General features: G+C 38.9%; 1 protein-coding gene across 10 annotated transcripts in view; it reads left to right on the forward strand.

Annotated features, from left to right (window-relative positions):
- FN1 (fibronectin 1) overlaps positions 1-23,988 on the forward strand; it is a 66,285-nt gene that overhangs the window by 22,968 nt on the left and 19,329 nt on the right. For 6 of the 10 annotated variants that reach the window (XM_045560150.1, XM_045560151.1, XM_045560154.1 and 3 more), the window contains exons 14-30: positions 266-446; positions 640-816; positions 1,654-1,782; positions 1,886-1,975; positions 2,751-2,945; positions 3,431-3,703; positions 5,035-5,301; positions 9,312-9,406; positions 10,850-11,018; positions 11,542-11,628; positions 14,056-14,247; positions 16,975-17,157; positions 19,653-19,742; positions 21,043-21,312; positions 22,108-22,224; positions 22,906-23,070; positions 23,621-23,776. In XM_045560150.1, the coding sequence (XP_045416106.1) occupies positions 266-446; positions 640-816; positions 1,654-1,782; positions 1,886-1,975; positions 2,751-2,945; positions 3,431-3,703; positions 5,035-5,301; positions 9,312-9,406; positions 10,850-11,018; positions 11,542-11,628; positions 14,056-14,247; positions 16,975-17,157; positions 19,653-19,742; positions 21,043-21,312; positions 22,108-22,224; positions 22,906-23,070; positions 23,621-23,776 (2,836 nt within the window). Of the gene's footprint in view, positions 1-265; positions 447-639; positions 817-1,653; positions 1,783-1,885; positions 1,976-2,750; positions 2,946-3,430; positions 3,704-5,034; positions 5,302-9,311; positions 9,407-10,849; positions 11,019-11,541; positions 11,629-14,055; positions 14,248-15,562; positions 15,836-16,974; positions 17,158-19,652; positions 19,743-21,042; positions 21,313-22,107; positions 22,225-22,905; positions 23,071-23,620; positions 23,777-23,988 lie in introns of all 10 variants that reach the window. The other 4 variants (XM_045560156.1, XM_045560157.1, XM_045560158.1 and 1 more) reach the window with 1 other exon arrangement.

Here is a 23,988-nt window from a genome sequence, read left to right on the forward strand (position 1 = left end):
TTTTCCTGGTATAAAATAATTAACCTGGCAAAAATGAAGGTTTCCCAGTGTCCACAACTATGTAACCTCAGACTTGCACTTGACTCTGTTTCTCCATCTGTAAAATGGGAGCAATAATACCATTATGATTGAGTTTTCCATGATTTTCCTCCACAATGGAGCTGCATAGGTCCCTCATTCTTCTTTGAAGATTGCTGAACATCATCTCTAAAGGTTCATCCTTGTAAGCGCTGGTGTTAATTTTTTTTTTAATTCAAATTTTCAGAAAAATTCTGTAGGTGGTTGGAAGGAAGCCACCATTCCGGGCCACTTAAACTCCTACACCATCAAAGGCCTGAAGCCAGGTGTGATCTACGAGGGGCAGCTGATCAGCATCCAGCAGTACGGCCACAGAGAAGTGACCCGCTTCGACTTCACCACCACCAGCACGAGCACCCCCGTGACCAGTACGTGCCCCAGCCGCCCTCACGTCCACGCCCGGGTTTCTCAGAGTTGGGCTCCCCTCAGGGAGGGCTTTCCTTCTCAGTGCATGTTCTTCCACGAATGGCACCCACATTAAAAAAAAAATGATGTTCACAGATGAGGGTGGTAAACTTTCTCGATGGCTGAAGGCGCTTTCCCCTTTCTGCGACTCTCTAGGCAACACCGTGACAGGGGAGACAACCCCCCTTTCTCCCGTTGTGGCCACTTCTGAATCTGTGACTGAGATCACAGCCAGCAGCTTTGTGGTCTCGTGGGTCTCAGCTTCCGACACCGTGTCAGGATTCCGGGTGGAATACGAGCTGAGTGAGGAGGGAGACGAACCCCAGTACCTCGGTAAGCTGAATGCGTCACTCGTGGCAGGTTCGGGGTGGCTGCTGGTGAACCCTCCTTGGAAGGGGGCCTCCAGAAACGTGGTCTCTGTGGTTTGGAACTGGCTGACAGCTGACTGAGCAAACCACCCTCTGGTATGAGGAAGGGAGGGACTGATCCTTTCTAGAACTGGGCTGGGTTTTTCCTGAGCCGCCCTCACATGTGCCTGGTCTCTGATGGGAGCTGCAGTTTGCATTTGCCTGGGCACGGGTCCACACAACACAAGCTGTTTTCTTCATGGAACTACTAATAATCGCCAGGATGGGGACTGCAGCTGACAGTGTGATCACAGACCCTCATTCATGCCTTGCAAATTCTCATGGCTGGGGGCCTTTAAAAAACTTTATTGTAGTATAACGTATATACTGACACGTGCAGCAATCGTAAGCGCTGAGTTCGATGAATTTTTACAAACTGAACACACAGTGGGACCAGCTCCTAGATCGAGAAAAAGAATATCCCTTCTACCCTCACTCCATCTTCTTCTCCACAACCACTACCACTAACCACAGAGAGTTCTTTGTAAAAATTTGTGGGGGTGGATTATAAAAATTATACATCTTGAGAGAAAAAAAGGAAAATGAAAAGAAAGAGGAGGAAAGGGAGGAGGAGGAGAAGCAGCAGCAGCAGCAGCAGCAGAGGGATTATCCCCACAGTACATTGATAATCGCTGATTATCTATTAATACATTTCCTTCTGGTCTTTTTTCCCCATGAATGTATAGTTCTTCAAACATCCTTCGTATAAGCTGTGGAGTCATTGGAGGGATTGGTTTAGTAACCTTTTCTCTTTGTTTTAAAGATCTTCCAAGCACAGCCACTTCTGTGAACATCCCTGACCTGCTTCCTGGCCGAAAATACATTGTAAATGTCTATCAGATATCCCAGGAAGGGGAGCAGAGTTTGATCCTGTCGACTTCCCAGACAACCGGTACGTGTGCACTACATGGTGTCAAAAGTATCTGTCTCTGCCAAACACCGGCCTGTAGCCACATTTCCTGACCATCACCTCCCTTCCCTTCTCTCTTTGTTAGCACCCGACGCTCCTCCTGACCCTACCGTGGACCAAGTAGATGACACCTCAATTGTTGTTCGCTGGAGCAAGCCCCAGGCTCCCATCACAGGTCAGCTTAGCCCCCTTCTTCTTTGGTTGCTGTGTGAACCTTAATGCCACAGGTGGGGAGGGAGCGGATTCTGACTGTAGACCAGCGCACCACTTCAGATCTCCCATAGAATTATCAGAGACGTGTAAGTGTATGTGATTACTTTCAAGTCTTCCAGCCCCATTTCCTACGCATCCTTTCCCCTCCCATCCATTTTACCAACTTCCTTACACACACACACACCACAACACACGTACAACCTATAAAATGCCAACTCATCGGCACTTTAAAGCAAGCATTCTCAGAGTTGGAGAAGTGTGATTTTCCTGAAAACCTTGCTCTAAGATTTGTTCTTACAGAGGTAGCTGAGTTGCTTTGTTAGGTGACTCGACTGCCTCATCATTAAAGTTGCTAAAAGCCACAGACAGTGCTCGACAACTCTGTGCTTAGGCTGCTTCATGAATTGCTTCCATCATCTAGAGCTCAAAGAGGAGAAATCAGTTTAACATGAATATTTTCACCTAATGACTCCTCTAATTGACATTTATTAAGGATCTTGGGTCTTCAAGGATGATATTTATTACTAAAAACTTTGCATGAGTGTTCCTATTTTATCTTCATGCTGAATAATCATTATTACAAGAAGTGGCAATATTAAAAGAGTCAAAAGGAATCACTAGCTCTTAGCTAATCAAGCAAGATGCTAAGAGCTATTAGAAAAGGGAGGATTTATGATTTTTTGTAAGCCTCTGTTTCCTAAAACCAGTATGTCTTACTTTTTCTCGTGAATCTGCAGGGTACAGAATTGTCTATTCACCATCAGTAGAAGGCAGCAGCACAGAACTCAACCTTCCCGAAACCGCCAGCTCTGTAACCCTCAGTGACTTGCAACCAGGCGTCCAGTATAACATCACCATCTACGCTGTGGAAGAAAATCAAGAAAGCACTCCGGTTTTCATCCAGCAAGAAACCACTGGCGTCCCACGTGCAGGTAACTTTAAAAAAGACACTTCCCACAGTATCTTATCTCTTAGGGCTTGACCAGGTAACATCTTTAACCTGCCTTCTATTGGAGAACAAAGCTGCTTTTGGATTGTATTCATTCTATTAGCCTCCCGGGAGGACTGGAAGCATTGTCCCTGAAGGAGGGTTGTTTGGTCTCTGTCAACAGTTTCTACATTCAAGCAATCTTGAATCTAATCAAGTATTAGTTTTCCCCTAAATTGAGGAAATTCAGCTGAAATGTCATAAGTAACTTATCAAAGCCTTTCTGATTAAAAATTGATACCATACTGTTCTTTCATGGAACCATGAAAATATATGCAAAAAAGCATATTATTTGGGGTTAGAGACAAAACTTAGCATAGCTCTGGAGTGAGAGGCTCTAGGAACTGCCTAAGATGTCTGAGAAACCGGCTCCTTAAGAAATAATCTTCAGCGGGAATTGCGAATAACCAGTTGACTCTTGTCTGTTAGATAAAGTGCCCCCTCCCAGGGACCTGCAGTTTGTGGAAGTGACCGATGTGAAGATCACCATCATGTGGACACCCCCAGATAGTGCGGTGACTGGCTATCGTGTGGATGTGATCCCCGTCAACCTGCCTGGGGAGCACGGGCAGAGACTGCCCGTCAGCAGGAACACCTTTGCGGAAGTCACCGGGCTGTCCCCCGGGGTCACCTATTACTTCAAAGTCTTTGCCGTGAACCACGGGAGGGAGAGCAAGCCTCTGACTGCAGAACAGACAACCAGTACGTCCTGCTCCCGACTTCCCCTCCCCGCCCAATTCTCCACCCTCCATTCCAACCCAGGGGCGGGGGGAAGGGCAGCATGCCATTCACTCCCAGGTGGACAGCTTCGAAAGAGGAAAATGCCCAACCAATAAGGGAACATAGAATGAAGATAAAGCACACTAAACTTGAAAATAAAACTCAGACAAGCTCTATAGATACTAAGGGATAATCCGTTTGCAAAATACATGCACCAAGGGAAGGGCACTAAGAGAGGAGCATTTAAGAGATTCTAATTTCCTTTGCTAATGGAAGTATGGATTAATAATTTGAGTGCATTTTTTTGTATAACTCAATATATCTAAATCAGAGTTAAAATATAGGCTGTTAACACTTAACAATAGAATTCATTTAAGAACAGTAATTGCCAGGTACCTAGTGTTATTGGTACCAGGTTGTCTGCTCAGTTCTTTATGAGCATTATTCTCATATTTACCCTTTGTTTTGACCTTATGAAGAAAGGTCTTATTATTTTCCCTATTGGATATATGGGGTAACTGAGGCTTTTAAAAATTTCTGCAACTTTTAAGGCCACAGAGCTAGGAAGCAGTAGAGCTGACTCTGTAACTTGCGTCTTCTTGACTCCAAAGCCCCTGCTCTCAATTATTATACTTGACTGTCTCTTAAAGATTTCCTCTATCTGAAAGGTGATATAAATTTCTGGGGGGAAACTGCTAGTTATCATTCTCAAGAAGAAAACCCATAATTGATATGATTCTTTCTGATAATGCAAACTCACTGGTGTCCTATCACAAATCTGAGGTTCTGACTATAATTATTGTAATTGTTGTCTAATCTGAACCATTTGAAAATAACTTTTATTTCTCCAGCGAAGGACTATTTATTTAATAAGTGTGTAGACTATTGCTTTTGATCCATGTGGACTTTCTTCTTGTCCTCGTTTTAGTTGGCTTAGTCCTCTTTCCTTAACCTGTTTGTCTCAGAGCAAATTGTGGGGTTCAGAGATATTTCTTTTGCCTTTTTTAAAAAAATACCATCACTATAATGTAACTATAATTTCTGGGAGTGATGGGAGAGTCTTGCTGGAAAATTCGACTTTTTGAAAGAACATAGTCTAGCGAAAAATTCTGCGATCTCTCATAACTGACAGAGTTTTGGCAAAGTTCTACGTAGCACTCAATCTCTTAACGGCTCAATTTTTCCAGGGGTTTGACTTTTACTTAGTTTCAACCTTCAGGAAAGAAAACTCAGAATATTCAGTCAAGTTTTAGGATTTCAGTCTAAAAATTACGACCTAAATATGTCTTGACATGTTTCATTTTTTTTCCTAGAACTGGATGCTCCCAGTAACCTCCAGTTTATCAATGAAACGGACACCAGTGTCCTGGTGATATGGACTCCTCCTCGGGCCCGGATAGCAGGGTACCGACTGACCGTGGGCCCTACCCGAGGAGGCCAGCCCAAGCAATACAATGTGGGACCCTCTGCTTCAAAGTACCCCGTGAGGAACCTGCAGCCCGCGTCTGAGTACATTGTGACCCTCGTCGCTGTAAAGGGCAACCAACAGAGCCCCAAAGTCACTGGAGTCTTTACCACTCGTAAGTCAAAATTTAAATGCCTTTTCTTAGTGATAGGTCCTTAATTATATTGACATTCTCTCTTCTTCATTCATTTTTTAAAAAATTAATTTTTAAAAATTAGTACATAATTTAAAGCAGAAATTCTAAACATGTGTTCCATGGACTGGTTGCTAGTCCATGAATTGTTTTGCTACCCAGTCTGCAAGAAGAGAAGGAGCTTGTGCCGGAATGTAAATCACAAGGCATGCTGTTTAGTTCAGCTGATAATTTTTTTGAAGCCAGATTTTCTTGATGAAGGAAGCAGTGTGTTAATTTGCATACATTGCCAAACTCCTATTTCTTCCTGGGCCAGCCAGTACTTTAAGTAACGGGGGTTTAAAGCATTCTGTTGTTAGAAAAATTAAATTCTATTGTATTAAAGGAATTTACCAAATACTAATTAAGGTAAGAAAAAATAAGCATGTTTGTCTACATCCTGGACTTCTGGCATTGAGTGATTACGGTAAAGGTAGATTAGAAAACATCTGCAGATTGAATGGAAACCAACTGATAGAACAAGAAGCCAAGGAAATGATTTCTTTATCATTGGTGGATTGTTGGCCACAGAAGATTAAAGTAATTCTGCAGAACAGAATAGCTTTTTCTCTTAAATTGCTCTTGAAATCCACAGAGGAGAAAAATACTAACAATAACTTTTGGTCATGTCTGTCCTTTTGCTCAGCATTTTAAAGGAAGTGGTCTTAAATCTCCTACATATCTACATCACAATGAAGGCCTCTATTCACAAACCGATTTCTATTAAGTACATTTCTATTTACATTACAAAGAATTATGAGACTCCTTATTTCCAGCTGAACATTATTTGTTATTTTCAACTCGACATTTTGAATTATGAAAGCACCTAACATAAGCACGTTTTTCAGCATATATTGCAACCATGGACTAGTTTGCAATTTTCCAAGAGCTTTCAACAAATCTTACTCTTTGACTAATTTAAAAATATGGATTTTAAAAAGCATTCAAGAAGTCAATACAAATACAAGATTAGTTTGTAAATAACTATGAAATTTATTTCCCAGTGAAAATTCTCTATAAACTTTCCCCATAAAAATTCATGATTTGCCAAAAATTTATTTCCATTTAAATTTTCTGTATGAAGTTTGGCCTATGAAGGCTTTTTCCAAAGTAATTGTTAATCATAAGCAAATAATCTGCTTTTATTTTGCCAGTAAGTTTACCTTAAACTTTTGCTATTTCATGTTGCATAAATCTGAGATAGTCTAAAATCTACTTTCATATAATTAATGTCTTTGTATTTTTTGTAAGTATCCATTTCTTGTAGTGGTCCTTCACTGAATTAGAATGGAGATTTCAGTGAATGTGCCCTTTCAGTAGATGTCTTTTTACTGAAAATGTAGAATTACATAATTGTCTTTTTCATTCCTTAATATAAGATGTAATTTCATGTAGCTTCTTTTGTTGAATAGAGTGCTTATAAAAAGAAAAAAGCATTTTAAATGATGCTAACAATAATTAAGTGGAAGGTGGGGGTCAACATAAGATATTTCAAGTACTTTTGGAAACTGATAATATTGGATGCATTATTTTGTGCTCTGCATAGTACATTTATGTAAAATATAATTCTATTTGAATCAGTACTTTAGTACGGAGAGTCAAAACTAATTTTATTAAAGGTTAACATAGTGCCTGACACGTAGTGTACTTTCCAGAAATATTTGTTGAATAGATGATTGATTGAGGAATGAATGATAACAAAAACAGCTCCACCAAGCTTAGCTTTAAATAAACCAATGTAAGCAGTTAGACAGCCAATGAGTTCTCTAACTTCATTTGAACTTTCAGTACTCCCTAAGGCTGTAAACATCAGCAGGGCTCGCATATTTTTGAAATTACTTTAAGTTTCTGTAGCTTTTCGCTGTCTTACTAAAGCTGAATTCTGGGAATAACTTTTCTGAGTTTTATAACTTGTGCTAAATTCTTAAGCGCAAATGTGAGAAAAAGTGGGGGTGGGGTGGGGAGGAAACGCTGTTTCTGAGGAAAATTCAACTTATTCCTGTATTGATGGGACAAATTCTATTTAACAGCCAGGCTGTTGTTCATCTAACAAGACCTCCCGTAGGTCATACGGTCACATCCTTCGTTTGACATCAGTTTGTGGGTTTGTGGTTTGGTGATTTTCCTATAATGGTCTTCCCAGGAAGGCAGACTCATCTTAAACTCGGGAAGACTGGCTGGCTTGCTGAAGCAATAGAAAATACTTAGCCTTAAGGACAGTTGAGAAGAATGTAATTTGTGAAAAAGTTGTGGCTTTCTCTGATGTCCAGTGAAAGAAACTGACTGTTCTCTGAATTGTTTCCTGTGGGCCCTTGAAAATGGTCACGCAGGGCTGGCCATGGCATTTTGGGGAAGTCAGCAGCAGCCAAGTGGTATATGATTTCAAAGTCACTGGAAGGCACCAAGGGTCTCCTGGCCTACTTCCCCCAACATGCCATCAAAATAATAACATGCTTATGAAACAGCACACTGAACTGGTAGTTCTTCAATTCAGCCATTCGAGCAGTTATTATGAAGTGGTCCGTGCACAAATTTCACTTTTTCTCACACAGTATTTTAAAAGGAAAAATAAAAATTAGGCTGTGCATGGGGACTCACGTCTATAATCTCAGCACTTTGGGAGGCTGAGGCAGGAAGATCTCTTGAGGCCAAGAGTTTGAGACCAGCCTGGGAAACATAGCAAGACCTCGTCTCTACAAAAAAATTACAAAAAAAAAGAAAGAAAAGAAACACTTACACATTAAAATCCAGGCTGGAAAAAAAAATGGAAGAATTGCAATGTTGAACCTGAACTCCCACATAACAAAGAAAAAACACTGGAGCTGAGTAGAGACTAGAACCAGAAGACTTTTTAATCCGTTTGTATAATTCTGGAGGCTAACTCTTTGTCTCACCAGCCATTCATAATTTAATATACATGTATTCAGTAGATTTTCCCTATGGGAGCAGAACGTGGGTGGGACATAAAGAGGAAGGAATTGTGATGGCATCCAACACGTAACCAAGGCTGTTAACAAACTTGAAATCCTTGAACTTAACTCACTCAATTCAAATATCTTGGCTTTTGAAAACTCTCTTTTCTAAATGTATAATAAGATTTACAAGGTTCTTGGGAATCTCTATCTTAACTTTGTATATACATGTTATTTTTTCTTCCTTTTCTCTTTCTTTCTCTTTTTTTCTTGTGGTGCTGAAACCTGGAAACAAATCTTTTCTTTTTTTAAAGTAATAATTTCACTAAGAGAAAAACAGTGGTGTCAGAATCCTAAAAAATGCAAAATAAACTTTTGTTATAATTCCTCACTCTGGTGGTAAAATACTAAATCTTAGCAGTATTTATTATTAATGAATAATCACATATATAAAGAATAAATCTCTAGAATTTAGAGTGCATCCATGGTGGGACATTTTGTCTGACTTTTATATAGCATCTCTATTGCAAGCAAAAATAATTGGCCATCTTTATGAACTAATTCAGCATAAAGCGATTTTTAGATCATCGTCTACAATTTAATCATTTTTCTTAAATTAAGAAACAAAATGATAATCAGTTTGTGGCGACCAGCTTTCCATTTCACAAGGGACTTCATATTGACAATATAGGAAAATTTATTGTCACCAAACTTAAGTCCCAATGATGATGGAAACACACAAATTGAATTCTGTAATTGTACTGAAAAAGACTTCTCCTTTGAGGTCATTAACTGCGAGATTGTCAGAAGTGCAAACTCCCTACCCCCACATTTTGTATAGAATCAGAGCCTGCATTTTGTGTGGCACTTTAAGATTGAGAAGCCCCGATCTCCAGATTCTTACCCAATGAAAGAATTCACGTGACATTTTCTATCCACTGGTTCGTTAAGTTGAGGTTCTCATTAAAAATACTTGTCTCTATTCTATGCAATCACCTGTGAGTCCAAGGTTTGACTACATGCCTTGATTCCATCTCACAGTGCAGCCTCAGAGCTCCATCCCTCCTTACAACACCGAGGTGACCGAGACAACCATTGTGATCACATGGACACCTGCTCCAAGGATTGGTTTTAAGGTAAGTCGCAGATATTCCTAACCTCTTGCAATACAGCCCTGAGGTGCCCTTATGTTTCTTCTGGATACGGTAGAGACAGGAAGTTCAAAAGTCAGGAGCCCTGGGTTCTGCTACCTGCTTTTCTTACCTCTTTGACACATTGCCAGGGCCCAACAATACTTCTGCCCTGGCGACCTCGCTGAATTGCTGGAAGGATGGACGCACTGTGAAAGTGCTTTGCAAAGGATAAAACATTAGCACAGAGCTGTTGGCTGTTGTTGTTATCTATTTTCTCTATTCTTTCTCCCAGGGAACGACATTTAAAAAAATATAGGAAAACTCCATTTGATGTGTTGTTCTAAATGGGTGTGAACAAGCTCACAAAAGCCAATTTAGGGAGACCAATTAAACACAGAGTCACTTAAAAATCACATTTTCATCCAATCAGTTTTATCTCTAACTGTTCAAAGGCCTGCGGGTGAATCCCTTAATAGAAGTTAAGATTAAGGTCTTCCCTGTGGATATCTGGATTCATGTTCTTTAAAGTAGTGATATTAGGGAAGTGATGAATACAAATGAATATGTTTAAAAGAATTCCTTTCTTTGGCATTTAGAGTGTGGAGAGAGAAATACTTTTAGGAATAGAAATCAAAACTAAATCCCCATGATTGTTTGTTTAAAAAACATATATACCAAAGATCACTTCATTTTTGAGATATGCAAAAGGCCATATTGATGATTATGCTACTTAAATATAGAGAAACCCTTTTGAAGATTGCCAGTATATCTTTTAAATTTCCCTTAATTCTGACTTTCAGAAGCCCTAGGATGTATGAAGGATATCTCCAGAGTTGAACACTATTTGATGACACAGTGTTACCTAGGTTTTTGAAATTGAATCTTAAAAGGATTTTAAATTATGGGCACATTCATTCTCATTCTTTTGTAACTTATCCCCCTGCAGCTGAAGCCATGCACATATTTCTTCAAAAAGTGTATTTTTGCAATACAAAGCACTATAGGGGCTGGTGCCTTTAAATGGAAACTAAAAGTGAATTGAATGTTAATAAGTCATTAAAGAGAGAGCTAGGAGATTCCTTCCAGCACAAAGAAAATAAAAATAAATTACCATGTGGCCCAAAGCACCTGTGTACTTCTGGTTTGTTCTAGGGGATTCTTTATCAAACAAAACAGTATGTAATGACATTTCTCTGGAACCTTCCATGACAAGCCTCCTTAATGCAGTTTGGAAGATACCTTCCCTACCCTCGGTCCCAGTAGAGGGAATTTCCAGCTAAAGTATATGATAAAGTTAAAATAAATCCCCAATGCAATTTCTAATAAAAATACATCGTGCAGTTTCTAAGAAGGTCACATTATTTAAAGCATAACCACAGCCTCTTAGCAGTAATGCAACTCTGGAAACATTTGTCCTTCATGTTTATTTTGCTTTGCATTTTTTAGCTGGGTGTACGACCAAGCCAGGGAGGGGAAGCACCAAGAGAAGTGACTTCAGACTCGGGAAGCATCGTTGTGTCTGGCTTGACTCCAGGAGTGGAATATGTCTACACCATCCAAGTCCTGAGAGACGGGCAAGAAAGAGACCCGCCCATTGTAAACAGAGTGGTCACACGTAAGAAGAGTTCTTTCTCCCTCTTCTTTTAGTTTTTAAAACTGTTCCATTTTTTGAAAAAAGCTAATATCAGCATCACTTTTTACTTATGAGAATGACACAGGGGAAATACCTCATCCCTACTTCTGTTGTGAGCATTGCTAAATTTGGAGTAGCATGTGCAGCTCATGCCATATATTCCATGGTATCAGAAATGTTCTTTCCCTGTTAAGAAGATTAATGAACTGGCAAGATGGAAACAATTTCAACAGTATTGTAAAATCATTAATCATAAAAATTCTGTGTCACAGAATGGCTATCCATCATGTTTTCATATATTTTTACTGACTCTGAAAGCAAAGAAGGAAGGGAGGAAAGGAGAGAGGGAAAAGAGGGAGAGAAGGAAGGAAGAAAGTAAGGAGGGAAGGAGGGAGGGAGGAAGGGAAGGAGGGAAGGAAGGAAGGAAGGAAGGAAACATTTCACAGGCCAAGAGCTTTGTGTTAGTCTTAACTTTTAATTTAAGAAATTTTTTTTTTCTGCATAGCACTGTCTCCACCAACAAACTTGCACCTGGATGCAAACCCTGACACTGGAGTGCTTACAGTGTCCTGGGAGAGGAGCACCACCCCAGGTAAGCCTGGGCTGTGTCAGAGGGCAAGTATATGCAATACCTTCCCAAGGCAAAGCTTTTAGAAACTGTGTTCTGTTCAGAGAAAGAAACTGAATTACAAGTACCCGACTCTCCATAAAAAATACAGGAGTATATGATGTACCTCATAGAGCAACATGTGCTGGGTGTTTAATGCACATTTACTTAAATCACAGGAAAGAGAACAATCACACACTAGTCTATGGGGAAAAGGCAGACCCTGAGGAGCTGCAGGGACGCATGAGGACTGGGGAAAAGCACTGTGAAAGGTGCCTTTTGCTCAGTGCATTAAAAATTGTCGAACAAATGGCTGAAGTCATACTACATAATTTCCCTTTTGTAAGTTGTGATGGGTCCTAAGTTTATTATTTCCTGAAGTTTTATGAACATTTTGTCATGAATTGTATCACAAAAATCCAAGGGTGATAAAAAGCAGAAATACCTTCATTTTATAGACTGAGAAAACTGAGACTCAGAAAAAATTGACCTACCCATAGTCACAAATTTTAAATATCACAAAAGTACGATTGTAAATTTTTAGTCTCCTTCTCACACCCAGCATCACATGTTTGGGACTTAATTGCTTTTGTTTTGGGGTTTTTTTGTTTTGTTTTGTTTTGTTCTTTTCACTTATACTCTATACATACTGAGGAATTTGGTTAAGGGGTTCCATGACTATTTTTAAAGATTTAAATGAAGCTTTTGTCTAAACTCCTTGTTCATACATATTGAGCATTATTTATAAAATGGTAAAATGTATAAAAGATAGCTGTAACTATACTCAAGTAGCATGATGTTCTACAGCAATGGCAGGAAATTTTAGATCTTCATTACCTTTGCCAAAATCCCATGGCAAGTCTCTTTAGATGAAAAATATATATTAAAATGTAATTGTTTTGGGGAATCGCTATCGAGATACAACAGTTCTTTTTATTGAGAAAATTCTAAATTAAGCAAAAACAGAAGTTTCAACTAATGTTGATTGCATCCTTACCAACTATACTTCTCAAGGGATATATTTAGATTGTTATTTAACTATTTCTAATTTTACTGCTAAAATAATTATAAAATTTTTGTAAAAAAAATTCTAATACAGTTCTTATTTTTGCCTGGGCACACAGCTAAGGCAGTTTTTACTAAATCTGATCAATGTATGCAATCACAGAATAAAGCTATGAATAGCTTTAAATATCCTTTTTAATCCCTCTCTGAAGTAGAGTGATTTGGGTAAAGTTTTCATTATCTGTGGCAACAGAGTTCAAGCCAAAGCTACACTATTTCCAGCTGAGTTGCTCTGAATTTGAAACTTTAAGTTGGCAAGTTTCACGCTTGTTAGCAGCTGGGCCAGTAATATCCAGTGTAAATGGCCTAGCCTGCCCATCGGATGGTCACTCACAAATGTCATCATCTAAATGTTTATTTCTCATCCAGTTGTATTTCCTCGTTTATACCACTTTAGTGTCCCCCGTTCCTAATGACAAAATTTATACCATCATTTTCTTGCCCTTTAGAAAGTTTAATTTACTTTCTCATCTTACTTTTATTCTGGCTCTGCAGATCTCTAGTTGTCACTATCTTTATTTGAATGTCTCCTCCCCCTCAGGTTGTTTACTGACCAGTTTCTAGGATTCTTTCTAGAATAAGTATCACCACTTCTATTTTTCACTTTTCCTTCTTTCTGGATTGTCTTCCTGTAAATCCCATAGGTTCTGCCCTTTTAAAGTAGGAGAGCCCTCTTTGGGGAAATGTGCTTAGGATTGAGAGTGAATCCATATTGGGCAGGTAGAATGGAATATTCCTCAGCTGTCCTCAGACGATCCATTAAGGAAAAGCAGCCTAGAGTGGTAGAGGAAGCATGGGATTTGGAGACAGAAAAGCCTTTGGTAATCACTTCCCCATTCCAAGATTTTTTTTTAAATCAAGGGTCTTAGTACTGCCTCCAACGGTTGTTGCAAGCATTGAATGACACTGAGTCCTCAAATACCAGGTCTTGTCTGGGCATGGTGGCTCATGCCTATAATCCTAGGAGGCTCCCGCCTGTAATCCTCACCTCTAGGAGGCTGAGGTGGGAGGATTGCTTGAGCTCAGGAGTTAGAGACCAGCCTGAGCAAGAGCGAGAACCCATCTCTACTAAAAATAGAAAAAATTAACCAGGCGTGGTGGCGTATGCCTGTAGTCCCAGCTCCTCAGGAGGCTGAGACAGTTGGATTGCTTGACCCCAAGAGTTTGAGGTTGCTGTGAACTAGGCTGACACCATGGCACTTTAGCTTGGGCAACAGAGCAAGACTCTGTCTCAAAATAATAAATACATAAATAAATACATACATACCAGGTCCTTTTTCCATTCCCCTTCACGCTCTGAGTCACAATTGCTCTGTGTAGTGACTCCCACTTTTCTGTTTTCTCCAGACATTACTGGCTATAGAATTACCACAACCCCTACCAATGGCCAGCAGGGATATTCATTGGAAGAAGTGGTCCACGCTGATCAGAATTCCTGCACTTTTGAAAACCTGAGTCCTGGCCTGGAGTACAATGTCAGTGTTTACACTGTCAAAGATGACAAGGAAAGTGTCCCTATCTCTGATACCATCATCCCAGGTAATAGAAAAATAAGCTGTTATCCTCAGAATGTCACTTTCAATAAGAGTGGGGATTAGCGTCTTAATCCCCAGATGGTTGAGGGTGTCAAATATATTTGGGATTTAACTCTGACTTCCCAACTGCACTCTCCAAAACCATGAAGTCAAAGCAGCTGTTTGGACAAACGCTTGCTGTTAACACTGCTTCACTGTCTGTGCTTCACTGGGATGCTGTTTGTGGCAACGGGTATGTAATGGAGCGGCAGCCACTGCTTTAACTCTGTACTGTCTGCTCACGTGGAAATATTACTAAAACGCTGTCATGTGTCTGTACTCAGTATTGACAGGCTAAAAGTAATATGGTAAATGCAGCCCATTGGTACATTTGTGCCTGATTTTACGGTCCATATCAATTTTCAGCAGCTCTTCTATAAAATAGTTTTGTTTCCATACATGAGCACTGAAATAGCATTTGGTTGATACGTCCAATTCTTCATCTTGCAGTTTCAAATCCTTTTTTTTTTTTTAAATTGGAAAAAAACAAAAAGAAGTAAAGGCCACACCTTCAGGGTGTTCTTTCTTATGGATTGAAAGACAACACTACAAAGGCCTATCTAGGGATAGGTTTGTTGTTTGTCCAAAATTGGATTTTATCAGAATGAAAGCATTGGACAGATTGTATTTCCCTTTGCACTATTTGGCAGAATGCTTTTACTAATGCTAATCAAATAACTTTGATTATGAATTAAACAAAATAGTGGCAATAGCCTTGAACTTAGGCCTGTCTTTGGCCTGAATGTGCTTTTGAACGGCACATTTCACATCATACATTCATAATGCATTGGCGTTATGGCCATGATGTTGTCATGAGTTTTGTATGGGAGAAAACAAATCAGTTCATTGGCCAGTTATTTTTTTAACCTTCTTCATGCAAGCTTTTATTTTCTTACTAAAACAGTTTTGGATTTTTTAAAACATTGCTCATACTTACTGCAGATATTATATTTAGGTTCTAGGAATGGCTTTGACATCCTAAGTGGGCCTGTGATTTTTAGAAACCTGAGAAGTTCAAACTGTGCTGTTTAGGGATATTTTCAAAATGCAAGAAAATCCCTGAAAGAATATCGTAACCTGTTTTGCTCTCCCAGGAAGGCAAACTATTCATGATGTTTAGGAAGCCTTTTCAGAGAATTTAAAACAGATCGCATATTACCATCATTGCTTTAACATTCCATCAAATTTACTACTGGTAACCTGATATACACTGCTTTATTTTTTCCTCTTTTTTTGCTTCTATTTTTCTTTTGCCCCCTCTTTGCTTTGTAACTCAATAGAAGTGCCCCAACTCACTGACCTAAGCTTTGTTGATATAACCGATTCAAGCATCGGCCTGAGGTGGACCCCGCTAAACTCTTCCACCATTATTGGGTACCGCATCACAGTAGTTGCGGCAGGAGAAGGTATCCCTATTTTTGAAGATTTTGTGGACTCCTCAGTAGGATACTACACAGTCACAGGGCTGGAGCCGGGCATTGACTATGATATCAGCGTTATCACTCTCATTAATGGCGGAGAGAGTGCCCCTACTACACTGACACAACAAACGGGTGAATTTTGAAAACTTCTGTGTTTGAGACATGGATGGTGTTGCATGCTGCCACCAGTTACTTTGGTTAAATATGGACATTTCAAGGGAGAAGATAACAATTGGCCGAAGATTAAGACAGGATGGATTGGGAGATGAGGAATCAAGTGCATATGCTAAATGGACATAAGCTACATTTGCTTAAAAACATATGCAAGTCATCTTAAGTGCACTTTCATTTAAATCACAAATATATATAAAGCTAGATAAATATAGATATCTGGCTTATTAAATATAAAAGAGCTAAGATTAATTAAATTTGCAAACCTAGACATTTAAAAAAAAATCTAACATGAATGCCCAACTGTATAATGAGCACCAGTTAATTATAAGAAATATACTTCCAAATGTAGCATCATGCTCTTCCTTCAACCCTTTGATAAACTCCACCATGTTGCTTCTTTGTAGCTGAGTAAAAACCCATCAAAATTTAGGGTAGAATAGATGGAGGTTGTTTTGAGGTAGGAGAAAAATTTTGGAGCATTCTAGGTTTTGTTGCTATCATGAGGGAAAGAAACACCTCTTTAACCACAGTCTGGGGACAAGCATGCAACATTTTAAAGGTTCTCTGCCCTGCATGGGAAGAAACACGCTGAGAACCAATTTGCATGAACCCTTTTCACTTGTAAGTAGAATTCACTGGATAGAATTGTAGCCATGCCAGTAGCTGTAGACATCTCCTCAAGGGGGGAAATTTAGGACTCTCTTGTCTTTTTGTCGGTGTGCATGTGTTTCTTTGGAAAGTACTGCTGTGTTTCTCTTTGCTGTGTGGCAACTTAAGCCTCTTCAGCCTGGGATAAAATAATCTTCTGTGGTATTCAAAATGTATCTAAAATCAACATATTTTATAGTAGATTAAAATTATTTTTTAAAATATATCGATGATGGCAGAAAGGTTAAAGGGGCCTAACAGTACTGTGTAGTGTTTCATTTTTAACAGTAGTACACTATGATTTAGATTAGATTTATATTAGATCATTTTGCATGATTACGACTCTGTTTCCTTTATGCATGGAATGTTGGTTTTTACCTTTCCAGCTGTTTTGTTAGCTTGAATTTTGAAATTACCTTAACTAAGTCTTCCTTCTTGTTTGAAACCAGCTGTCCCTCCTCCCACTGATCTGCGATTCACCAACATTGGTCCAGACACTATGCGGATCACTTGGGCCCCACCCCCATCCATTGATTTGACCAACTTCCTGGTGCGCTACTCACCTGTGAAAAATGAGGACGATGTCGCAGAGTTGTCAATTTCTCCTTCAGACAACGCAGTGGTCTTAACAAGTAAGCCATCAAACATGTCTGTTCCGTAAATACTAACCTACAGCAAATGAATTCTGAGTTCTCAAGTAGGAGCAGCTAAGAACAAGAGAGCTCCAACAGAGCTACAAGCTAAACTCCAAATTTAATGTGCAGCTCTGTGAATTTTGAAAAATGTAATGTTTGTTGCTACCTTGATATACTTTTGATATCTCCAACTTTTTAAAAATCAAAGTGGAAAAACAGCAGCAGGGAAGTTCTAAGACTTTGAATAAATTCTGCTTCAAAATAAGCACATAAAAATAAGTGAATATCAGGAGAAATTACATGACCAAATCTAAATCTTTAGAGAGAAGAAAAAGTGAGGATTGAAAATAGTATCGCCATATCTGCTTTATTCTCATTTTTTTTTTTTAAAGTGTCAGCAGATGATCTATTTAGCATTTGAAAACTTAGAAACAGTGACTGATTGCTTGGGATGGATCTTGTTTTGAAGAAAGAGTCAAAAGTTTAATTTGTACTTCAAAAGAATCTATTTGAAGGATTTCTCAGAAGGCTGAGGACTTGTTTTCCAAGTGACATTAAATAAACAACAACAATTTATGGAAATTATCTCTCTCTAGTTCCAACCATTTCGGAATAGACATCTTTTATTAAAGAAAATAAGAGTAAGCTAACATGGTGCCGTGTTTCACATAAACATTACTTTTTTACTATTTTCGTGGTACTGTAATAATAAAATATATTAGAATAGCACCAGATTCTATATAAGGGAAAACTCGCTTACATGTAGGTACATTACCAAATGATGGTCTGAAAATATCCTCAACCTTTCGGTCATATGTTACATAAAGAAACACAAGGAAAAGCAGCTCAGTGTGACCATGATCTTGGTTTCTCATTTCGTGGCTAAAGGCAAGAATAGCCTTACGTCTGTATATCCACCTCCACGGGGCTATTGCTTCTGTTCTAGAGCACTCAGGAATCAGTAATTACAGCATCACCCCGTGTACAAGCCCCTGCATCACAATGTCTGCCCCACCTTAGCCATAGGCCTGTCACATATTAAGCATGTATTCTAAGACCTTATTATGGTCCTAATACTACAAATGACCTTAAGGTAGCTCTCTCCATGCTAGAGAAGTCAGTATCGTCCTCTTTTAAAGATGAAGCAACTGAGGTCCCCGGTGATTAAATAAATTGCCCCTGGCCAAGGAGGAGAGGAAGAGGAGTCCACACATCCACATCCAGTCCCCTGTCTAGTGCTTTTCCAAACATTGTGGGAGCGTCTGCAGAAAGGTTGAAGGGCAGATGGCATGCAGGGGAATGAGGGTCTAGTGAGTAGGAGGTCAAAGGTTAGAAACCTTACTCTGCATGTTTTTGGTACATTCATGCCCTACATAATTGACGTTGCAGTCAACCATGGACCATATATAAGGCAGTGGTCCCATAAGATTATAATACCATATTTTTGCTGTACCTTTTCTCTGCTTAGATATGTTTAGATACACACATACTTAGCATTGTGTTGCAATTGTCTAGAGCATTCAGCACAGTAACATGCTGTACAGGTTTGTAGCCTAGGAGCAATAGACTATGCCAAGCAGCCTAGGTGTGTGGTAGGCTATACCATTTAGGGTTGTGTAAGTACACTCTAAGATGTTCACACAATGATAAAATCACCTAACAATGCATTTCCCAGAAAGTCTCCCCATCATTCAGCAATGAATGACTATATGTCAAAATGGGAGAAGAGGATACTCGGGGATGTGTATATATATATATATATATTTGAATATTCTATTTTCACCTTAATATAGCAGAACTTGATTGTTTTCCCTTTGGATGGTGGCTCCTTTCCAGTAAAGGTTACTTATTAAGACCACTGGTCCTGGCCTGGGTCCACCCCTGTGTAATCTTGGGGAAATAAATTAAAGAAGATAACTTCTCTGTGTCTCAGTTTTCTCATTTATAAAATGGAGATAATTGTAGTAAATCAAACTTTTGGAGGTATTATCCTGAGTATGGTGATGGTTTCACAAGTAATACAGGTGTCAAACCTGTCAAACTATATACCCTTTAAATATATGCAGTATTTTGTATGGCAATAAAGCTGCTTTTAAAAGTAACAAACTACCTTATAGGGTTCTTGTGAGCATAAATGATAATCCACAGCACCCCCAGCAGTTATTATCATGTGGCCTCAACAGACATTCTGTCAAGTAGGTGAGAGAAAGATTGCTATGTAATACGCAACTCCACGGGACTCCAGGTCCAGCTGAGTCACAGTCCCAGAGGTGGAACTGAGGGCAGGGGCTTAGAGAAGCTACAGAGCAGAGTGACCCTTCCATATCAACAACTTACAGACCATTTCCAGGTAGTGACATTCACTTGGGTGTAAGTAGGCTATAGGACTGGATGCTTAGATATTTCATCAGTTGAAATAGTCCCAGGAGTGCTTTGTTTTTTTCATCACCTGTCAAGCACAAGTTTAAAATAAGTCCCACTTGCCTCTGCAGATCTCCTGCCTGGTACAGAATATTTGGTCAGTGTCTCCAGTGTCTACGAACAACACGAGAGCATACCTCTTGGAGGAAGACAGAAAACAGGTGAGTCATGTTGGCAATACGTTTATCAAGTATCTTTTGCCTACCAATTTTAAATAGCAAAATGAAATGCAACTTCTAAAAACATATGCCTGTTTTTGGTAGTGGTGGTAGTGTGTATAGACTTGTCATTATAGTACTTTTTTTTTATCACTGGTCTTAAAAATTAAAAGATGCCTTACTCAGTGATTATCTAGACTATCAATTACTAAGAAATTAGTCCAGAAACTTTGTTATCTGTCCTTTTAAATAAAAAATCTCCTAAGAAGAATATCTCATACTCTTTTATTTAGAGTTGGTGGATATTCCTTTTCATTAAGCAGCTCTGTCTGACGGCTGACCTAAAACTGTCATTGTCATCTCCGTAGTTTCCTTCTTTTACTAAGCCAGGAAGTTTGTGTTTTCTTTCTACTTAATAAAATATTCATTTACTACAAGAAGGAAGTTGAATTGAATCCCATAAATATTATATCCTTTTTTAAATGAGTGCTTCTTTTAATTTTTTCTTTTAAAAAAGTACAGTTTAATATATTCATTAATTTACCTATAGTTCACTTGCCTCCAAAAAGGAGTTACAACATCTCAATTTTGTTTGAGTACATTATTGAATAGAACGAGTGAATGTTATATAACTGGAAGAGAAATTTGCTGGCAGTCCCAGTGAGGCTAAGTGATTTGAATTTGAGATAAACTCTGAATTCTTATTAATTTTTCAAAAATGCACTAACTTCTCAATTCATTAGGAATTACCTACATTGTAATTGTCTAGCATAATGTCTTTAGTTTTAGAAAGTTTTATGCTTGTCATTACCACTTTATTGACTTATCAATTCCCTCTTGAGCATAGAAAGCTTCTTTAAGAGCCAAAAACTTAATTTGAGAGTGGGCAGGTCTTGCCTTACTGTGAGAAGTACACTTACTTACAGGATAGGAACATAGAATACCTGAAGACTGAAGTATTTGAAAATATCAATTCCCAGAAGATCTCCAACACCCATCTTCAAACATGATACAGAAACCTTACTGCAATAACATATAAAAATCTCTTGGATTACTTGGCAAGAGAAAAAATGAGTGTTTGAGTTGGCTATTTTGAACTGAGTCAGTTCATGATTTTGACAGTCTTACGTGACTTAGAATCAGTACATCATAATCTGATGTTTATGGCAAATCATGGCATTGATGAGATAGAACAGAAACATTGGACTATGTTACTTTCCCCTATAGTCTTTGTCACTTCCTAATCTGGTGGTGTCTTGTCTTTTTTTTTTTTACCTCTTCTTCCCCTGGGTGGGAAAAACAGGTCTTGATTCCCCAACTGGCATTGACTTTTCTGATATCACTCCCAACTCTTTCACTGTCCACTGGATGGCTCCTCGCGCCACCATCTCTGGCTACGAGATCCGCCATCATCCTGAGCACCTTAGTGGAAGACCTCGAAAAGATCGAGTGCCACCCTCCCGGAATTCCATCACCCTCACCAACCTCATTCCAGGCACAGAGTATGTGGTCAGCATTGTTGCTCTTAATGGCAGAGAGGAGAGTCCCCCCTTGGTTGGCCAACAATCAACAGGTAACTTGTTTTCTGGTCTACAGAGAAACTCAGAATACTTTCCTGCACAGTTGGTCTATTGTGTAAAAGAGCTTTATGTTGTCTGTCATCATCTCTTAAAAGAAATAGATCATGGTTAGGAGACATGGAGAGGGAAGTGAGAGAATGTGGAGAAAAATCCCCCTCTTGGAATATATCAAAGAAGATAGTTTCTTTATCCCAAGACATTTCTCACCTGATTGAAGTATTTTTGTATTTCTAATAACTAACATTTTATTTATAATATAGAAAACTTTACACTGTTTCAAAGTGCCCTTAAAAATATAATTTTAGTGTAATAGCATCATTGTTCTTAGGAGACAGATGCTGAAGTACTTAAGGGAACAGTGTCATCATAGTATCTGTATCTTAGTCTCAAATGGTTAAGAGAGAGGGAGAAAGGGAGAGAGAGGGAGAGACAGAAACAAACAAATGTGGCAAATTTTACTAATTAGCAAATACCTGAGGGAAGGGTATATGAGTGTTCATTGTGTTATTTTTGTAACTTTTCTCTAGTTTTGAAATTTTTTTTTTAAATACAAATTGGAGGGAAAAAAATCCTATGGTAAATTTGAAACAATCATTTTAGCACAATTTGAATGGGCTCCTTAACCTCTCACCTTGAATTATTCATAATTTTTCATTCTGCTCTTTTTGCATAGTATTTACATTATTGTTTGAAGGAATCAAAAAGACAATTATCTGGAAAATGAACAGAGTAAATCTGGGTATTGTTGGAAAATTATGGATGTGAAATGTTCTCCTGTTTTTTTCTAGTTTCTGATGTTCCAAGGGACCTGGAAGTTGTTGCCGCAACCCCCACCAGCCTACTAATCAAGTGGGATGCTCCTGCTGTCACCGTGAGATATTACAGGATCACCTATGGAGAAACAGGTACAGCAGCAAAATCCCATTTCACACTCTGATCAAATCAGATTCCACTGTGGATAACCTGAAAGCCCAACGGTGAACGTGCAATGAAAGAAACTTTGGCAAATCCATTCAGTGGAGCCCTGTCTTTCCCAAGAAAACATGGCAGATATGGGTGACATAATTGGTTACAAAATCAAGATAAAAAGTTGTTTATATAATACAACTAGAGGGGAAACATCAGAGCTGAGGAAAGAAAGGATCATAAATTCACAAATATATTATCAGTGGTGAGATAAGTGATTTTTATTTTTTCTTCTTTTTACTTTTGTGTATTTTCCAAATTTTATTCAACATAAGTATATTCCATTAGAATTTTTAAGAAGGACACGTTATATGCAATCCTGGGCCGAGGGCTTACCTTCTTCTCCCTTTTAATGTTAATCTACAACTCAGTGACATTTTAAAGCTGGAATGTTAAAATAGCATTAACTGCAATTTTCTCCCAATTTTTATACATTTACCAAGGTTTACTACAGGCATAAATACACCTTTCTGCTCAGGCCCTATTAATAGCACTCTTTAAAAGGGAATAAGCAGTAAGATGTGATTTACATGCTGCTTTCACTATGTTAATTTAATTAATCAGTAATACCAAAGTAACTCTAAGCCCCTCACACTCTGAACTAACCCCTTATCATACAGGAGGAAATAGCCCTGTCCAGGAGTTCACTGTGCCTGGGAGCAAGTCTACAGCCACCATCTCTGGCCTTAAACCTGGAGTAGATTACACCATCACTGTGTATGCTGTCACTGGCCGTGGGGACAGCCCAGCGAGCAGCAAGCCGATTTCCATTGATTACCGAACAGGTACAAACTCCACCTCTGGTGTTACACAGGCTTATTTATTCAGATAGTTTTTTAAATGTCCTCTCAAGGTATTTTCTTCATTGTAAAATTGATTTTCCTGTTTAATAAGACTACAACCTGCAGCTAATACCTGCAGCTAACAGAGTTTTGAGCCAGATATACAAGGAAGCCCCCCAAGGGCAGGAATTTCTGTCAGTGTTGTTAATTGATATATTCTACATGCCTGTAGTAGAGATACGCATAGAGAGCATTCAATAAATATTTGCTGAAAAATGAATGGATGAGTTGATAAAGTAAGAAAACAGACACCTGCTTGGAATGTAGCTTCTTTGTGAATGAAGCAGCTACGTTAAAAACCGATAATGGGATTCAGATGCATGCCTCATCCTCCCAAAAGCTCTCTCTGTATTCCTGCAAAAAGAAACATCTGGGAGAGATTAATAGTAGTAAGAGATCATTCAAATATGTACCAGACCTAGAGACAGGGACTTGTCCAGTCTTGTCCCCTAAAACTGGGACTTCACAGGTTTTTCTCTGCTTTTATTTGTAGAAATTGACAAACCATCCCAGATGCAAGTGACTGATGTTCAGGACAACAGCATTAGTGTCAGATGGCTGCCTTCAAGCTCCCCTGTTACTGGTTACAGAGTGACCACCACTCCCAAAAATGGCCCAGGACCATCAAAAACTAAAACTGCAGGTCCAGGTAAGAATAACCAGCATCTCACATACAACAGTATAAATGGAATAGGACCACACAATATTCTTTTTAAAATATGTGGCCACCTTGCTGTGAGTACTATGTATTTTGTGTCATATGCTGTTGTTTTCCCCATTCACTAGTTCAGGGCTCAAGACTGTTACCAAATCACTTCACAGTAGAAGTTTTAGGATAAGTACGTTTCTGTTTTTACATGC

The sequence above is a fragment of the Lemur catta genome, chromosome 8 (assembly GCF_020740605.2).
Source record: "Lemur catta isolate mLemCat1 chromosome 8, mLemCat1.pri, whole genome shotgun sequence".
NCBI classification, from domain to species: domain Eukaryota; kingdom Metazoa; phylum Chordata; class Mammalia; order Primates; family Lemuridae; genus Lemur; species Lemur catta.